Source organism: Rhinatrema bivittatum, chromosome 8, assembly GCF_901001135.1.
Source record: "Rhinatrema bivittatum chromosome 8, aRhiBiv1.1, whole genome shotgun sequence".
NCBI classification, from domain to species: Eukaryota; Metazoa; Chordata; class Amphibia; order Gymnophiona; family Rhinatrematidae; genus Rhinatrema; species Rhinatrema bivittatum.
In genome coordinates this window covers 74,474,520-74,490,906 of record NC_042622.1, presented here as the reverse complement: position 1 = coordinate 74,490,906, position 16,387 = coordinate 74,474,520, and the positions used below count along the sequence as shown (strand labels likewise).

At 40.1% G+C, this 16,387-nt stretch overlaps 1 protein-coding gene across 7 annotated transcripts in view; it reads right to left on the bottom strand.

Annotated features, from left to right (window-relative positions):
- Positions 1 to 16,387, bottom strand: part of NDRG3 (NDRG family member 3) — a 219,394-nt gene that overhangs the window by 16,033 nt on the left and 186,974 nt on the right. For all 7 annotated transcript variants that reach the window (XM_029614181.1, XM_029614180.1, XM_029614176.1 and 4 more), the window contains 3 exons: positions 12,055 to 12,158; positions 3,713 to 3,778; positions 2,140 to 2,191 (listed from right to left, as the gene is read on the bottom strand). In XM_029614181.1, coding sequence (XP_029470041.1) covers positions 2,140 to 2,191; positions 3,713 to 3,778; positions 12,055 to 12,158 — 222 coding nt within the window. The remainder of the gene's footprint in view (positions 1 to 2,139; positions 2,192 to 3,712; positions 3,779 to 12,054; positions 12,159 to 16,387) is intronic.

Here is a 16,387-nt window from a genome sequence, read left to right as displayed (position 1 = left end):
ATGTGGTTCCATTGGAATTTAAATTTTACAAGAACTACATTATATTTTATCAATTTCTTAAATTGTGCTTGATTTTTAATTTTTATTCTAAGTATATTTAGATTTTGTGTGTTTATACTGTATTTTATTGAATTATGATTATTTCTATATGTATTTTTATTTTGTGATATATTACATATTGATTTGTTTTTCATTTTTTCCCCTCAGTGTTGTTCTCCACTTTGCACCTAGCCTTGATTTGGAAAAGACGAGTTATAAATGATGCAATTAAATTAAATATTAGCATCTCTTCCTAGCAGTGCACTAGAATGTGTCCTTGACTTTTTCACTTTTTTTTTTTTTTTTAGTGTAGATTCAACAACCGTAGGACCCTATTTACTAAGCATTTTTCTCCATAGAGACAAAATGGGAGAAAACCTTTAGTAAATAGCCCCCTCACAGGGTCATTCTTTATTCTGTGATGTGCCGGTATCGCGTGCGGCATGGCCTTATTGCACGGGGTAAGGCCCTACCGCACGCGATAATGGTCACAATGCCACGGTATTATTCTAATTAGGGGAAGAGTGTGGGCAGGGTTTTTTTTTTTGTGCCTCATTCTGCTACAAATATAATAGAATGATGAATCTAGGGGTTAGTTTGTGGCGGAAGCAGTCTTTTCATGCTCTGGAGCTTTTTGCACTCTGTACTTTAATTCCAATTTCTTGGAAACAGGGGTCACAGATACTGAATTTTTCTACATTTTGGCTTGCAGCTTCCTATGCATTGAGACAACTACAATCTCTTTTGGGGTGTCAATCAATTTTAGAAGGACAAATATCAGTTCGTAGTTCTGTCTCTTCTGTAAGCTTGAAATATATTTGCTTGGTCATTTGTTGAACAAATTTATTTATTTACAAACATTTCTTAATCACTCTTTCAGATTAAAAAAATTGCTCAAAGAGATTGAGGATTTGTCATATCTTCAGGAGGTGAATTCCTGGGTTGCAGCAGAGAAGGGAAAGCAGACGTGTAGAGACCTCAGCATATGAATGAATACTTTGGGAACAGAAGTTGCCACTTAAGATAATGGAAAGTGATTATCTTGCCTTCTGGCCATTAATAATGAGTTTGCATGTATGGTAATTGATTTCTCAGAATGATTTAAAGCATTTTTTCATAGAGATGTATTTTTTGGTTTATAGTGTTATTGGTTAAAAGAATAAGGAAGAGCCAGATTTTAAAATTCAAAAGCAATGTGAGAGAGAGAGAGAGAGAGAGAGAGAGAGAGAGAGAACACACATATCAGTTCAGGAAGGTTGTTCTAGGCATATAGCCCAGCAAGGTGGCAAGCAGAAAGTTGGAAACAGGTTATAGAGGAGAAGAGCACAGATTAGATCAGTTTACTTGACAAATGGAGGTAACGAAGGAGGATATAATGGGAAATAAGAAGGGTGATCATGAGGATCTGCAGAGTGAAAGCACTTTTAGGTAAGTAGGAGAAGCTAGAACTGCATGTGAAAGCTGATGGTGATTCAATATAGTGACTTGAGAAGAGGAGTTACATTGGTTGTAACAGTTTTGAAGGAAAAATGTTCTACAAGCTCATTCACCATAGCATGGAGAATTTACTCCCTCAAGGACAAGGTCAGCCTAGAAGAGATGTGCATGTAAATACATAAGCGCTGGGGGCACGCCCAAGTCCAGTGGCACAGAAGTTTACTTCTGCTATGGAGGAGGTGTAAGTTATAAAAAAAAAAACCCCCCAAAACACAAAAAACCCAAAAACTAGCCATAACTGTGGTGATTTAAGGGTCTGGGGTAACTGGGGGGAATGAAGGCTATTAAACTAGGGAGATTTGGAGGACCTGGCTGTTAACTGGGCGAACTGTTGTAATAACTGATTAAACTGGCAATGGCATAGATGCAAGCCTCTTAAAATTCCTCGACTTACGCGACAGAAGTGGGATTTACGTGCCTGTGTGCATGTCCACTTAAAATTTGGTGCCCACGTGCGCGAAGCCAGGCTATTTCATAATATGTGCACATATGCTATAAAATGATCGCGCATCTTGGCGTGCGCCAACATGCACGCACATATATCTCAATAAATAAAAGTGCAACAAATTACTGCAGGGAACATATCAATATATATGTACTTACCACGGCTTCCACTGCAGGAGAGCTATCGCCAACCACTAACAATGCAGGGCACCTGAGCACATAGAACAAAAACCATTATACAAAGCTAGTATTGGAAACCAAATGCAATACATATTCTGCACACATTTCATATCTGTTCTTTTCATTTTCTTTCTGGATTTAGCCGTTACCTTCTATTGGGAAGTTCTTTCAAGATACTTCCACCTGGCCTCTGTCCTTAAGCCTGTCTCCTATTGTCAGAGTGTGGCATTTTCCTATATCACATCCTGTCGTCAGGCCAACTATTACAATGACCTATGCTGAAAAAAGGACATAGGTTTCTCAAAGGATACTCTGCCCTCATTGCTTATCTTTGACAGACTACTAGTTATTCTTGGCACCTTCCTTTCCTCCAAGGCAAGGGGAATTTCAGTACCACTGCTGTCCTGAGCAAAAGCATAGAAAATTATGAGTGAATTAGTTTGCTCACTCCTGATGTAATACTGCAGAGTCTAGTAAATCTAAAGTTTTATCCTCGCATCCTTTTACTTAAGGATCCTCTGTGCTTATCCTATGCTGCTTTGAATTCTTTTTCATCTTTAGCCTCCTCTAACTCCTTTGGGCAGGCTGTTTCAGGTTTTCACCACTCTTTCTGTGAATAAATCTTTCCTTATAATACTCCTGAGTATGCCATCTTGAGTTACATATAGGGGCCAATAATCAATTTATGGAGGTAAACTGTAACATCATGGGCTTATTGTGCACATTCACAGTGAAAATACTTTAACCCTTTGAAATAACAGATGAAGCAAGGTCAGGGGAGGAAAATTACATGTAGAGATTGCATAATCTCCATGTGTCATTGCTGGAATGTACTTTTGCGTCTGCATGTAAATTATAACTGTGGATCTACACATTGGCCAAATTTTCAAAGGGAAGCTCCGCAGGTACTGCAAGACCTGTGGACATTATTATTGCCATCCCTATGACCTCTTGTTCTAGAGCTTCTATTTAATTGAAAAATGCTTGCCTCTTGAGCATTTACACTTTAGTGGTATTTTGAATCTATCATATCCCCCCTCTCTCCCTTCTAGAGTTATACATATTTAGGAGCTTAAGTTTAATTACATAGGGCTTATGGTGTAGACCAGGGGTGGGCAAGTCCGGTCCTCGAGGGCTGCAAACCAGTCGGGTTTTCAGGATACCCCTAATGAATATGCATGAAATAGATTTGCATACAACTGAGGCAGTGTGTATGCAGGTCTCTCTCATGCATATTCATTAAGGATATCCTGAAAACCCGACTGGTTTGCAGCCCTCGAGGACCGGAATTGCCCACCCCTGGTGTAGACTCTACTCCATTTTGCTAAGCCTTCTCTGGACTACTAATGTTTCTATATCTCTTTGGAGATATGATCACCTGAACTGGACTTAATATTGCAAATGAAGCCTCACAAGTGTCCTGTAAAATGGTAGTACCTCCTCTTTTTTTCTACTGGCAAACTTCTTCCTGTGCATTCTAGCATTCTAACTCTCATCAAAAGATGATTTGGAATTTTGGATTTCATTTCAGATGAAAGGCCTAAATACTTACTTTAGTGTTCTCACGGTTTTTTCATTGACACCCAAAATTGGTCTTTCAATTTCCAAATCTCTGCGACTAGTATAAAAAAAGGAAAGAACACAGATAAAATGAGAACTCCTGAAAGCCATCTCAGGACCAGTCCTCGCAAAGGCATAGTGATCTTTCCTTTCAACTCCAGAGATCTCCACTATATTCAAAACTTGAATGCAAAAATTAATAAGAACATAAGAACATAAGAAATTGCCATGCTGGGTCAGACCAAGGGTCTATCAAGCCCAGCATCCTGTTTCCACCAGAGGCCAAACCAGACCACAAGAACCTGGCAATTACCCAAACACTAAGAAGATCCTATGCTACTGATGCAATTAATAGCAGTGGCTATTCCCTAAGTCGACTTGATTAATAGCCATTAATGGACTTCTCCTCCAAGAATTTATCCAAACCTTTTTTGAACACTAACTGCACTAAGCACATCCTCTGGCAACAAATTCCAGAGCTTTATTGTGCGTTGAGTGAAAAAGATTTTATCCGATTAGTCTTAAATGTGCTACTTGCTAACTTCATGGAATGCCCCCTAGTCCTTCTATTATTTGAAAGTGTAAATAACAGATTCACATCTACTCGTTCAAGACCTCTATCATATCCCCTCTCAGCCGTCTCTTCTCCAAGCTGAACAGCCCTAACCTCTTCAGCCTTTCCTCATTGGGGAGCTGTTCCATCCCCTTTATCATTTTGGTTGCCCTACTCTGTACCTTCTCCATCGTAACTTTATCTTTTTTGAGATGCTGTGACCAGAATTGTACATAGTATTCAAGGTGCGATCTCACCATGGAGCGACACAGAGGCATTATGACATTTTCCGTTTTATTAACCATTCCTAATAATTCCTAACATTCTGTTTGCTTTTTTGTCTGCTGCAGCACACTGGGCTGTATAGTACTCAGATTCCTGATTAGTCACAACATTTGCAGACTTAACTACAAATGCATGTTCAAAATATCCCCTCTTAGTAGCTGTGAATACCCAGCAACAATCTCAGGTATCTTGGAACTTAACGGTGCTCTTAAAGAAATTTCAGCGAAAAGACTCCACTGAGGCAACTCTTCTCAACCATCAGTCTATAACCTTTACTGGTAAAGAACATTTAGCATTAGGCATGAGACGGGCACACAAAGTAGTCAGTTTCAAACCCTACCAGAAACACACACAAAAACTAATGTATTTATTTTAACTTTTTTTTTTTTTTTTTCACTAAAACCACTTTTCTCAAATGCATCAGTTCAAAGCAGTTAACAAAATGATTCTGTGCTCATAAAAATATAAAAACATCATAAAATAAACAAACAATCATAAAAAGTTTTTCATGAAGCCTCTCATCATACAGATTGTAAGTAAGGAAATGCGGGCATCAGCACCCAGCACATTACTTCCATGTGCTCACCTGTTAATTATTCTACACTCACTGATAATCATAGATAAAACTAGGAATTGCAAGAGTGAATTACATGCAATTCAACCATGAGACATGTATTAAAAGGACAATATATGACACTCATCAAATAGTCTTTATATTGGAATCATATGTTACCGAACATTTTTTGGCACTTGTTAAGTATTAATGATTTTTTTTACTATATGTGCCTTATTGTAAACCGTTGTGATGATAAATAACTTAATGATGGTTTAGAAAAGATTTTAAATAAATAAATATATTAAATGTCATTCCAATTGGAAGTTTAGAGTAAAAGCATTCAGCATCCAAAGGCATGAATAAAATAATACACCTTAACTTGCTTATGAAATTGAAATGGTAAAGCATTTCAAAGAGTTGGTCCAATTACAGAGAAAACATGATTATGAATGTCCTGCAATCAGATCAACTTAAAGAATGGAACAATAAGCAAAAGACTATCCATTGAAAGAAAGTTCCTTGAGGGAACATACCATTACAGTAAGTCTGCCAGTTATCTAGGTTCACCATTACATAAAGCTTTAAATACAATAATTGTTATTAAACCAGCCTACACCTGTCGAACTTTCAGAGTTTGTTGTTACCAGATAACTGAAAGACTACTTTGAAGAAACCAACAGCCTGGACCCAGCCCAATCAGGATTCTGTACAGGATATAGTACAGAAATTAGTATCTCTTTCAGACAACATGCAAATACTGGTGGATTGTGGCAGGTGGGGGTCTCCTGATCCTCCTCAACATTTCCAATGCTTTTGACAGAGCTGATCCCCAAATCATGTTGATCAGACTAACAAAACATAGCTATCTGAGGAAAAGTGAGAAATTTGTTTGAATCCTTTCTTACTGGCAGAACCCAAATATTTCCAAACCCTGACCCCTGAAATGGGGCAGATGCCAAGGTTCACCACTATCACACTCACAACTATTATAAGAGGACTAGAACTCATAATATACATTTATGTTGATATTCAAATCCTCATGTCAACATCAGATGCCTGGGAACAAACAGCAGCTTTAAACAAAAAAAAAGAAAAATGCCTCAAAGTGTTAACAAAATGGATGACCAACAACCAACTGATAATTGGAGATCTTACAATTCATCAATATGCGACAACTGAATAAAACTCCCCATTTATCATGGAAAACATCACAATACATAACACGAGGAGAAGAGTTTAGGAATCATTCTAGACTCCACACTGACCGTAGAGAATCAAATAGCAACAGACAAAAAAAAAGCAATCTGATGTCTTCAAATGGTAAAACAACTAGGCCACTTCAAAATAGTCTTGAAAGCAGTAAAATTTGCACGCCTAGATTATTTCAATGCCATCTACACAGGACTACCTAAAAAGATAGGATTTTAAAATCCAGGGGTACGCGCGCCAGGCCTATTTTAAAAAGGCCCGATGGCGCGTACGTCTTGGGGCTTGCAAAAAAGGGGTGGTCCGGGGGCAGGGCCAGAGGCCTCCGACATAGTGGCCATTTGCCGCTGTGTTGGAGGATCGTGTGCCGGCAGGCCATTATCAGTTTTCCCAGTTCATTCCCAGTTCGCCCAGGTAAGGAATAGGACTTCCAACTCCCCTAATTTTACTAGCCTCGACCTTTAAAGTCCTGCTGATTTGTCTAGAATATTTTGTTTTATAGCTTACACATCATCCATAGCAGGAGAAAGGTTACATAGTAAGGAACCCCAGCACGCACCGGTGCATGTAAGTATTCACATGCTAATTTTAAGTTAAATTCCAGGAATGCCCAGTGGTAAAATACGCATGTATCCGAGCGGCTTTTAAAATATAGTCTGTGTGTGCTGGCCAGACTTGTGAATGTATCTCTTGGTTTTGGAGCACGCCAGACATTTAAAATTCATCTTTTGGAGTTCAATTGTAATTTAGCTACACTGGCCAATGTGCGTCTTGGATTATTTCTGTATTGAAACAGTTTACCAAAAACAGAACAAAGATTTAGATGCTCTCTGATGCAGAAGGTTATTGAGAAGCTTTTGAGTGGAATGGAACTTTGCATTCCACTTATCTGAATGTACCTGATTCATTTGGCTTTTGTAAAAATGTAGTTGCTTCTCCATGCTCAGTATGTCTTGATCAAGCCTTTACTTTTTGGCAGTCGTGTAGCTAATAATTTCTCCTCTAAAGACTGCCTTAGCTGTTTCTCAAAATAATATTGGGTCATCCCTGTGTTGGGCATTAATCATTTTCAAATTGCTTCTATTTGGTTTCTAAAGAGAGTTTAAATTGAAGATCATTACCTAACCAAAAAGGTATCTCCAAACCTTGTTGATTATGTAGGGAGGGGCTTGAAAATGAATACATTACCAGACAATGATCAGAAATGACCAATGTGCCAACAGATGCAGTGGCTGCCAGATGAAATAACTATTCGGGTACTAATATATAGTTAATTCTAGATTTCGATTTGTGGACTCTCACATGATGAGTGAAATCACGCTCCTCTGGATGGAGTACTCTCCAGAGGGACAAGGTATCACAAAGAGTTTACCCCCTTAAGCTTCCCAGAGTGCAACTATCCAAACAGGGGTCTGCCACACAATTTAGATCTCCACCCAATATAACAGAGGCATGTCCCAAACCTGATATTTGTGTTACAAGTTTAACAAAGAATGTGTGACTGTACTGATTGGGTGCATATACTGACACCAAAATGACTGGCCTACACAGAGCTGTCTCTTTACCAACTTATAACGCCATCCAAGTGTCTGCGAGAGCTCTAACGTGAAAGCAATACTTTTATGCAATCAGATGGTCACTCCACTGGGTTTGGTTGAACCTGAAGCAAAAAAGACTTGGTTAAACCATTGCTTCCTTAACTTTCTATACTCTACATCTAGCATATGGGTCTCCTGCAAAACAAATTATTTTCTTCCAACTTGTTCAATATTGCCTTTCAACTTGTGCTAATATTTTCTCCCATTTGATGGGCTTTCCCAATCCAACAATATTCCAGGATATACACTTAACCGGGGTCCCCATTCCAACCTGTAAAACACAGTTAAAGTAAATGAGCTATTCTTCCTATTCCTTCTCTGATTGCCGTGTCCCAGCCTATAAGGCAATCCTAAGGGATTGTCATGTACCCTCCACCCATAGCTTCCCCACAGTACATACAAACTGACTCCCCCTCTACCAGCCCAGATAATAGTCAGCATCATCTTTCACTCCTCCTCCTCCCGCCTTACTTCCATCCTCCACACACATTGTCACTCTCCACTGAGAGCCTAAGGCACTCTAGTATGTGGATCAGGTGCCAGCTTCCAACCACAATGAACTTCATTTTCATGTAAAACAATTGCAATCACCACCAAAAAAAGAAGATTTAACAAACAGACACTCCAATATGCAGGCCCACTATGGGGCTCCAGCAAGAAAAAGGCCTTGCTGAGATAAAGCTCAAGTCTCAAATCTCCCAGCTAGCTCCCATACTGTGTGTGCACCTTCAGAACTGATACACATCGCTGAAGTAGCAAAAACATAGGTTGGCTCCTTTGTATTAGCTGGCTGCCTTTTATATCATAGTAATACCTCCAATGCTGAACAGTAGAGCGGCAAGACAATGAGACCTGCTGTGTCTGTTTTCAACCGCATGCATATACCTCCGGCAAAGTGCTCAGTCTTACAAAACTAGATTTGTGAATTTCCAAAGACTGGATCAGTTACATGATGTGAATCAGCACACGCAGGGCAGAAAGGTACTACAATCAGCAGAACTAATATTCACCTGGGTTCAATTACAATGCATCCATGAATTTCTTTGCTGAGTCCACTTGGTCAAAGTTTTGGCTGAACCCGCATGCCAGATGCAAAGACATGCTGGGAACTGCAACAAAGTGAATCTGCTTTTGACCGAGAGCTGCACATAGGGGAGTGAATTCCTTCCATTTCACAGATACTTTCAACAAGTAATCTTGAAACAATTGAATCTTGTGGTTTGATACACTAATTCTGCTTTTTTTATAGTAGGCTTGCATATTGCTTTGGTTGTGCACAAAATTAAGAATTTTTGCAATCACAATATACGGGCAAGCCTCCCCATCCTGTTTTGCGCCCAAACGATGTGTTCTTTCCACAACCACCTGACCTTTTAGACCAATCAGATTTAGGGCCTCTAGGAGCCAGAAAGCTTGCCAGGGCACGCTTATCTATGCTCTTGGTTAGGCCAACTAAATGCAAATTGGTCCTCCTTGATTTATTCTCTAAATCATTTTTTTCCATCCTGCTGGGCCAGTAGTTTTTCCATGGATTTAATTTTGCTCATTTGCACCATTGACATCCTCTATGATGGACACTTACTCTTCCATGTTATCTAAGCACAGGCCAAAATCAGCGATCATAGATTTTAAGTCCGCTATTTGTTCCTAGATGGAATTTAATTTCTCATTAAGTGTTGCATGACTGCTGATGATTCATCTAAAACCAGCACAACTGTGTTCTCCTTTGCGATGGCCATTTTGGAATCTGCTACCTGCATTTTTTCTCTTTTTTCCTACCTTTATAATCATAACCAATGCTCCGTCCAAGTGACTAGATATGTACAAGTTTTTTCTCATGTGAGCAATGGAGAAATTACTTACCTGATAATGGTCCTCAGTCCATCTGGCTACACGCTAGGAATCAATTTTTTTAAACCAACAATTTTTTAGTGCCAGTATTAGCATTGCATTTCTATATATAGTACAAAGAAAAATGTATGTGAGCAACCACACAAAACCTATGAGCGATGCTCTAAAATGTACGAGTAGTTGCTCACATGCTCAGCTTAGAGGGAATTATAGTCACAAGTCCCAGAGATTTCTGCATGTATCGATTGACAAACACCACCCAAAAAGTGTCTTTAGGGAGTTTTAGAGTATGTTGAGCACTGGATGTATTAAGAATGTCAGGGAATGACACCCAGACCCCTGAGACCTAAGTCTTCTCGGGTTCATCACATCACATGACCTCTCCAGCTTCAGAGCAGAGATATGAATAAGTTCACTTTGAAAACGCTCAGATAATTGGCTACATATGCATATAGATTAATGCATATAAAGTTACACCTTCTCATTGTACTTAAACATGTTAACTTATGAACATAAGCCAAATTTTAAAAGCACTGTGTGCGTAACATTTGGGGGTTTCACGTGTCGCCGAGCCCTGTGCATGCTGCGTGCATTTCCAAAAGGGCCTGGCCTCGCGCATAACCCCTGATATGTGCAGAAGTGCCGGGCCAAAGAAAAGGGGTGGGGAGCGGGCTGGGACAGCGTCATTAGATGCTGTCCTAGGGAAGCACATGCTGGCAGCCGGCCGGTGCGTGGAATTTACTTCTGCTCCGGAGCAGTAAGCTTCAAATCAAAAATAAATTGGGGATAGGTAGGGTAGGTTTAGGGGGTCAGGGAGAAGAGGGAAGAAGGCTAGGGTGAGGGAAGTTCTCTCCCAGTTCGCTCCTTAATTGGAGCAGAAAGAGGGAACTGGGAAAAAGGCCAATCGCGTTGCCGCACATAATTGAAAAATCCCCCCGTGTGTGAATGTGGCACCTGCCCGCACAGATTATAAAATCAGGCGCGCATGTATGAGCGGATATCGTATTTTATAACATGTGGGCAGAGATGCTTGTATGTTATAAAATCGGCACATCTGTGCGCGCGCAGGGAACCATGTGCACATGGATGCGCGCACAGGTTTGAAAATCAACCCCATACTTTTTAAAATCAAAAAGCACATGCTTACATTTCAACTCTGGTTTCCAGAATGCCTCTCTGCAGTTTACATAAAATTATCCTTTTAACCGAATTAGGTGCATAGTTGCATGTGCATAAAGCTCCAGTCTATTTTGTAAGAACTACTTAAACGTATAAAATCAGATTTTATTTTATTTATGAGCATGATATAGTCTGCCTTTTCCTTACAGTAGGCCCAAGATGGATTACATATAGTAACAAGGCATTGAGTACATAAGTAATGGTTACATACAGATATGAGGTAGAATGCAAATAAATAATACATGGAGTACTTTAGATAGGAGTTAAGAAGTAGGTGCATTGGGGATAAATTACATATATTTAGTTAAGAAGTAAGTTAAACACCAGTTGGATAGATGTTGCCTAGAAGTGGGTGAACCTTGTGGTCAGGGAGGCTTCTAATAGGTGGGTACTAGAGGATGAATTTCTGCTGTAATATCTAAGGGAAGGTCTGGTGAAACAACCAAGATTTGACTTTTTCCAAAAGGTGAGACGTTTCCAGGCAAAGTGCTAGAAATATCTTGTTCCATATTTTAAGGGTAGAGAAGATGAATATGCAAAGTCTCATGCATGTTAGTGTAGCTGTAGCTAGTGGAAGGGAAGATTGTAGGGCTTGTTAGGAGGATCAAAGTTCTCTCATGGGGGTCAGGAGAGCAGATGTTGGAAAAGATATTCAGGATTCAGTTGAATCACACATTTGTATGTAAATGGCTTTTCATACAATGCTTCCAGGAATGGGGAGATATTGGTTTTGCCTTCTGAGTGGTTGCAGTTTGGAACACTGATTGCTACTTTTTCGCCATGTAAGATGGTCTAATATGCTATATTTAATAAAAAAAATATGAAATTAAAATGCCTCTTTAAACCTATGAGGAAATATTGTAGTTTAAGAGTGCTAGCTAGGGAAGGGATTTCCTACTTATGAGTTTACCCTGCGTCAAAAGAGAAGTTTTGAATCTTTAGATTATTCTTCTGCACAGAATATAAAACATAACTCCGTATTTTTCTTCTGAATGTGAATGGTAAAAGACTAGCTTGCAAAAGGCGGGATATCAAATATTTATAAATAAATGGATATTATTCCAACTTTCTTGCTGTAGCTGTATTCAGTAACTCCGGTACCATACCTGTTGTAAGAGGTAAGGAAGAACTGTAGGTTTTCTTGGCTAATGTCTTGTGCAATATGGAGTCTGTATGTTTGGATCAGATCCAAATTAGCCTGTAGCTCCTCCTGTAAGGAAATAAGATTGACAATAGTTACATGTCATGTGGGGCATTTTTCTCCTGCTTAGAAAGTATCCAACATATTTACTATAACTGAACGTATTGAAACAGGCAAAAATCATAACAATTCTAATGTACATAAGAAGGGGGAAGTGTTGTCTGGTTGGAACAGAAGGTACATTATATTGTTTAAAAATACTAAATTGTTGTGAAGGAAAAACAAAACAAGTCAAATTCCTTGTTTTCATCTGGATATTGGAAGCGTAAGGGTGACCCAGAGCGTCAGTGGTGAATCAAGCCCATATCCCTCAGCCTCTCCTGAATCACAGTCTGGTACTCAACAACTAGACCATTCTTCCCTGTGAATGTAATAAACTGGAATAGAGAATGGTTAGGATATATATCATGATCCAGAATATGGAGGAAATCAACTTTTCAGTTATAAAAGCTCAAAGCAAGTAGAAGTTTCTAAAAGGTCATTAGACCATGCCTCTGAGTGCAAAGCATCAGGGCTATGTCGAAGACTAACATTTTCTGTCACTTAAATAATTTGTGCTATGCTGGAAAGTTTCAACAATATTCAGCTAAAGCAGAACTGGGGAAAATTTGACATCTATTTTTAGTTTTCAGCTCCATCTCAGAAGACTGCTTCTCTCCAAAAGTCAGTTTTTATATATGAAAAGAGGAATGATGTAGGTATAAAGGATAAAAAAGGGGTTATTCATATGGAGGCATTGTTTTAACTGGTGATAGAGATAAGGCCCGGGGCAACAAGATGCAGTAACTCACATTCTCTTCCTTCTTCCCCTGCTCCAAGTTCCTGCCGTTACATGTTTGTACAGATCCACTACTTCATTACTGCGGATAGAGCCCATCGCTATGTCTGCGACTCTCAACTCCATCTCTCCGTAATCTAGTCTCTTCATGGAACCGTCACGTCACATACTACTAAAAGAAAAGGCTCTATGATCCCTGGTAGCCAAGTACCTAAACAATGAACTAAGGACAACGTCCATGGTGTCATTTGAATTTTTATGCCTTGTAGAATGCTTCCTCCTATCCCTTTGTCCTGCCTGTTGATGCTATCCTTTTCCAAATTGAAACCAAATGAAAGAAATGTATTTCTCTATCTGATCACACACTGACTGGTTCTACTTAGATTCAGAAGTTTTAATTTAGGAAACAATGATCTTTTCTTATCTATTTTTTCTTATTTTCTTAAATTTATTACTTGCTTAATGACAGAAGATGCTCTTATACTAAAATATCTTCACGTCTCACGAATAATAGCAGCACAAATAATTATGAAGTGGCTGTCATAGATCTCTTGGAGACCAATGACCTAGATAGAAGTGAAGTCACAATGGTACAGGGGGAATTCAAGAATATAGGAGAGGGGCTTAGGCAGCTGGCAAAAATCATAGTATTTTCTGAGGTATTATCTGTTCATGATAAGGACAAGAAAAGGCCATCTCATATTAGCAACTTCAATTCATGGCTCAAAACCTGGTGTAAAGCAAAGGATTTAGAAATATTGGAATTCTGGAGCACATATGTTAACAGTTAAAGACAATACTGTAGTAACTGCCTACATCTTTCTGTGAGAGGTTAAAGAATCCTAGGTGAGAGATTCATTTCATATAATCATGTGTGTTTAAACTGGTGGGGGGAGGCAGATAGTGACAGATTCTGGCTGTCACCCCCAACAAACAAATGAAATTAGTGGAGAGAATCACAAAAGTGAGGATAAGAAACCTCAGAAATGCCATACTGGGTCAGAGCAAAGGTCCATCAAGCCCAGTATTCTATCTCCGACACAGGACTGTACAAGTTACAAATACTCAGCAGGATCCTAAAGAAAAGATCCAAACCTTCTCTCTCATAACCAGGGTAAGCAGTAGCTTTCTCAAGTCTATATGGATTTTTCTTCATTTTTAAACCCAGTAATGCTAACTTTTTACCACATCTTATGGCAACAAATTACAGGATTTAATTGTATGCGGAGTGAAAAAGTACTTTCACTAATAGGCTACCCTTTGAATAACATGATAAATAAGGGAAACAGTTATGAAGCTGTACAGAATGAAGATGAGGCAAGGACAAATAGCTGAAAGGCTATCAGCACAAATGCTTATAGTCCTAGTCAATAAAACTGCAAATCTGCAAACTAATCGAAAAGGCAGACAAATAATATTGCTATCACAGAAAAGTTATTAAATGAGTCCCATAAATGGAATATGGCCATACTGGGCTATGTTGCGATCAGGAAGAATAGGGACATCACAAAAGGGGGAGAAGTAGCTTTCTAAAAAAACTATCAAAGCAAGTAAAAGAAAAAGGAGGTGGGGGAAGGGGGAATGAGGAAAGAAGCCACCCTGGGGGCTAAGTCCATGTCGGGAGCCGGCTACCGGACCGAGGCTTACCTCTGACGGATCTCACCTCAGGAATTCTCAACTGGGAGAGGGACCCTTAGGTATCACCGCAGGAGAGCGGGGCTCATCTCCTTGAGGTAAATTTTCTTTCTTTGTTTTAGAATTGCTAACACTAATCTAGTATGTGGATGTGTCCCTATCTGCTTTAGGAGACGGAGAAAATACTGAAGAGTAGAGCTTCCTGCATGGGTATATGTAGGCTGATGTCAGCTTTGAAATCTGACTCCATCTCCCATCTGCTATCAGGAGTACACTATACCCATTGGCTACACTATACCCATTGGTCCTCAGTCCATCTGGCTACACGCTAGGAATCAATTTTTATAAACCAACAATTTTTTAGTGCCAGTATTAGCATTGCATTTCTATATATAGCATGGTCTTGTCAACAAATCTGATCAATATCTTTGGGTGACCAGACTGCATTTCTATATATAGCATGGTCTTGTCAACAAATCTGATCAATATCTTTGGGTGACCAGACTGCATTTCTATATATAGCATGGTCTTGTCAACAAATCTGATCAATATCTTTGGGTGACCAGACTGCGTGCACCAGATGTAGTGTAAATGGATTTCAGTAAGGCCTTTAACACTATTCCATATAGATAACAAAATCTGAGTACCCTTGGTATGGGCCCTAAAATGACTGACTGGGTTAGGATTGGGTTGAGTGGGAGGTGATAAAGGGTAGTGATAAAGAGAGTTCCTCCCAGGAGAGCGGCATTATGAATAGTGCGCCACAGGGTTTGGTTCTTGGACCGGTTCTTTTCAACATTTTTCTAAGCAGTATTTAGGACTATCGAGAAAGGTTTGTCTTTTTGTGGATGATAGCACAATCTGCCACAGAGTACACTCCCAGGACGTTGTGGCCACTCATATATATTTTTTTTTTTTTGCAAACATTTATTGGGTTTTAAAACAATGAGTTATATGAAACAGAGGACAACAAAAACCATTAGTGACAATGATACAATTCAAAAAAGTACAGAGGTTACATGACATGTTAAGATCTCATTGTTTCTTTCCTTCTCTACCCACCCCTCCCCCCCTTCTTCTCCAGACAACATATTGGAGTATCCAACTCCATCATTGGTTGAGCATATATGGTATAAGTAAAAGAAAAAGAAAAGCAGGAAATGTAAAATAAAAATAAGGTGTAAACTCAACATAATGGGGCAGATTTTTAAAAAGTATGCCCGTGCGTACTTTTGTTCGTGCGACCAGCGCAAACAAGAGTATGCCGGATTTTAAGGTACGTGCGTAGCCGCCCATCTCTTTTAAAATCCGGGGTCGGCGCGCGCAAGGCTGTGCAAAATCAGCAGCCTGCGCGTGCCGAGCCACACAGCCTGCCTCTGTTTCCCTCCGAGGCCGCTCCGAAATCGGAGCGGCCTCGGAGGGAACTTTCCTTCCACCCCCCCTTACCTTCCCCTACTAACCCACCCCCCCGGCCCTATCTAACCCCCCCCCCTTTGTTTGAAAAGTTACGCCTGCCCGAGGCAGGCATAACCCGCACACACCATCACCCGACCCAGGGGCTGATCCGGAGGCCTCGGCCACGCCCCTGGAACGCCCCCGGGCTGGCACCACACCCCCCGGAATGCCCCCGAACGTCGCACCGCCCCCCCTGACACGCCCCCCTAGCAAAGCCCCGGGACTTACACGCTCCGCCGAGCCTATTCAACATAGGCTCGGCGCACGCAGGGGGAGCTTGGGGCAGGTTTTCGGGGAGTACGCGCGTACCCCTTTGAAAATCTGCCCCAATATGAGGCACTTTCTGATAAAATTGTACACAACCTTAGAT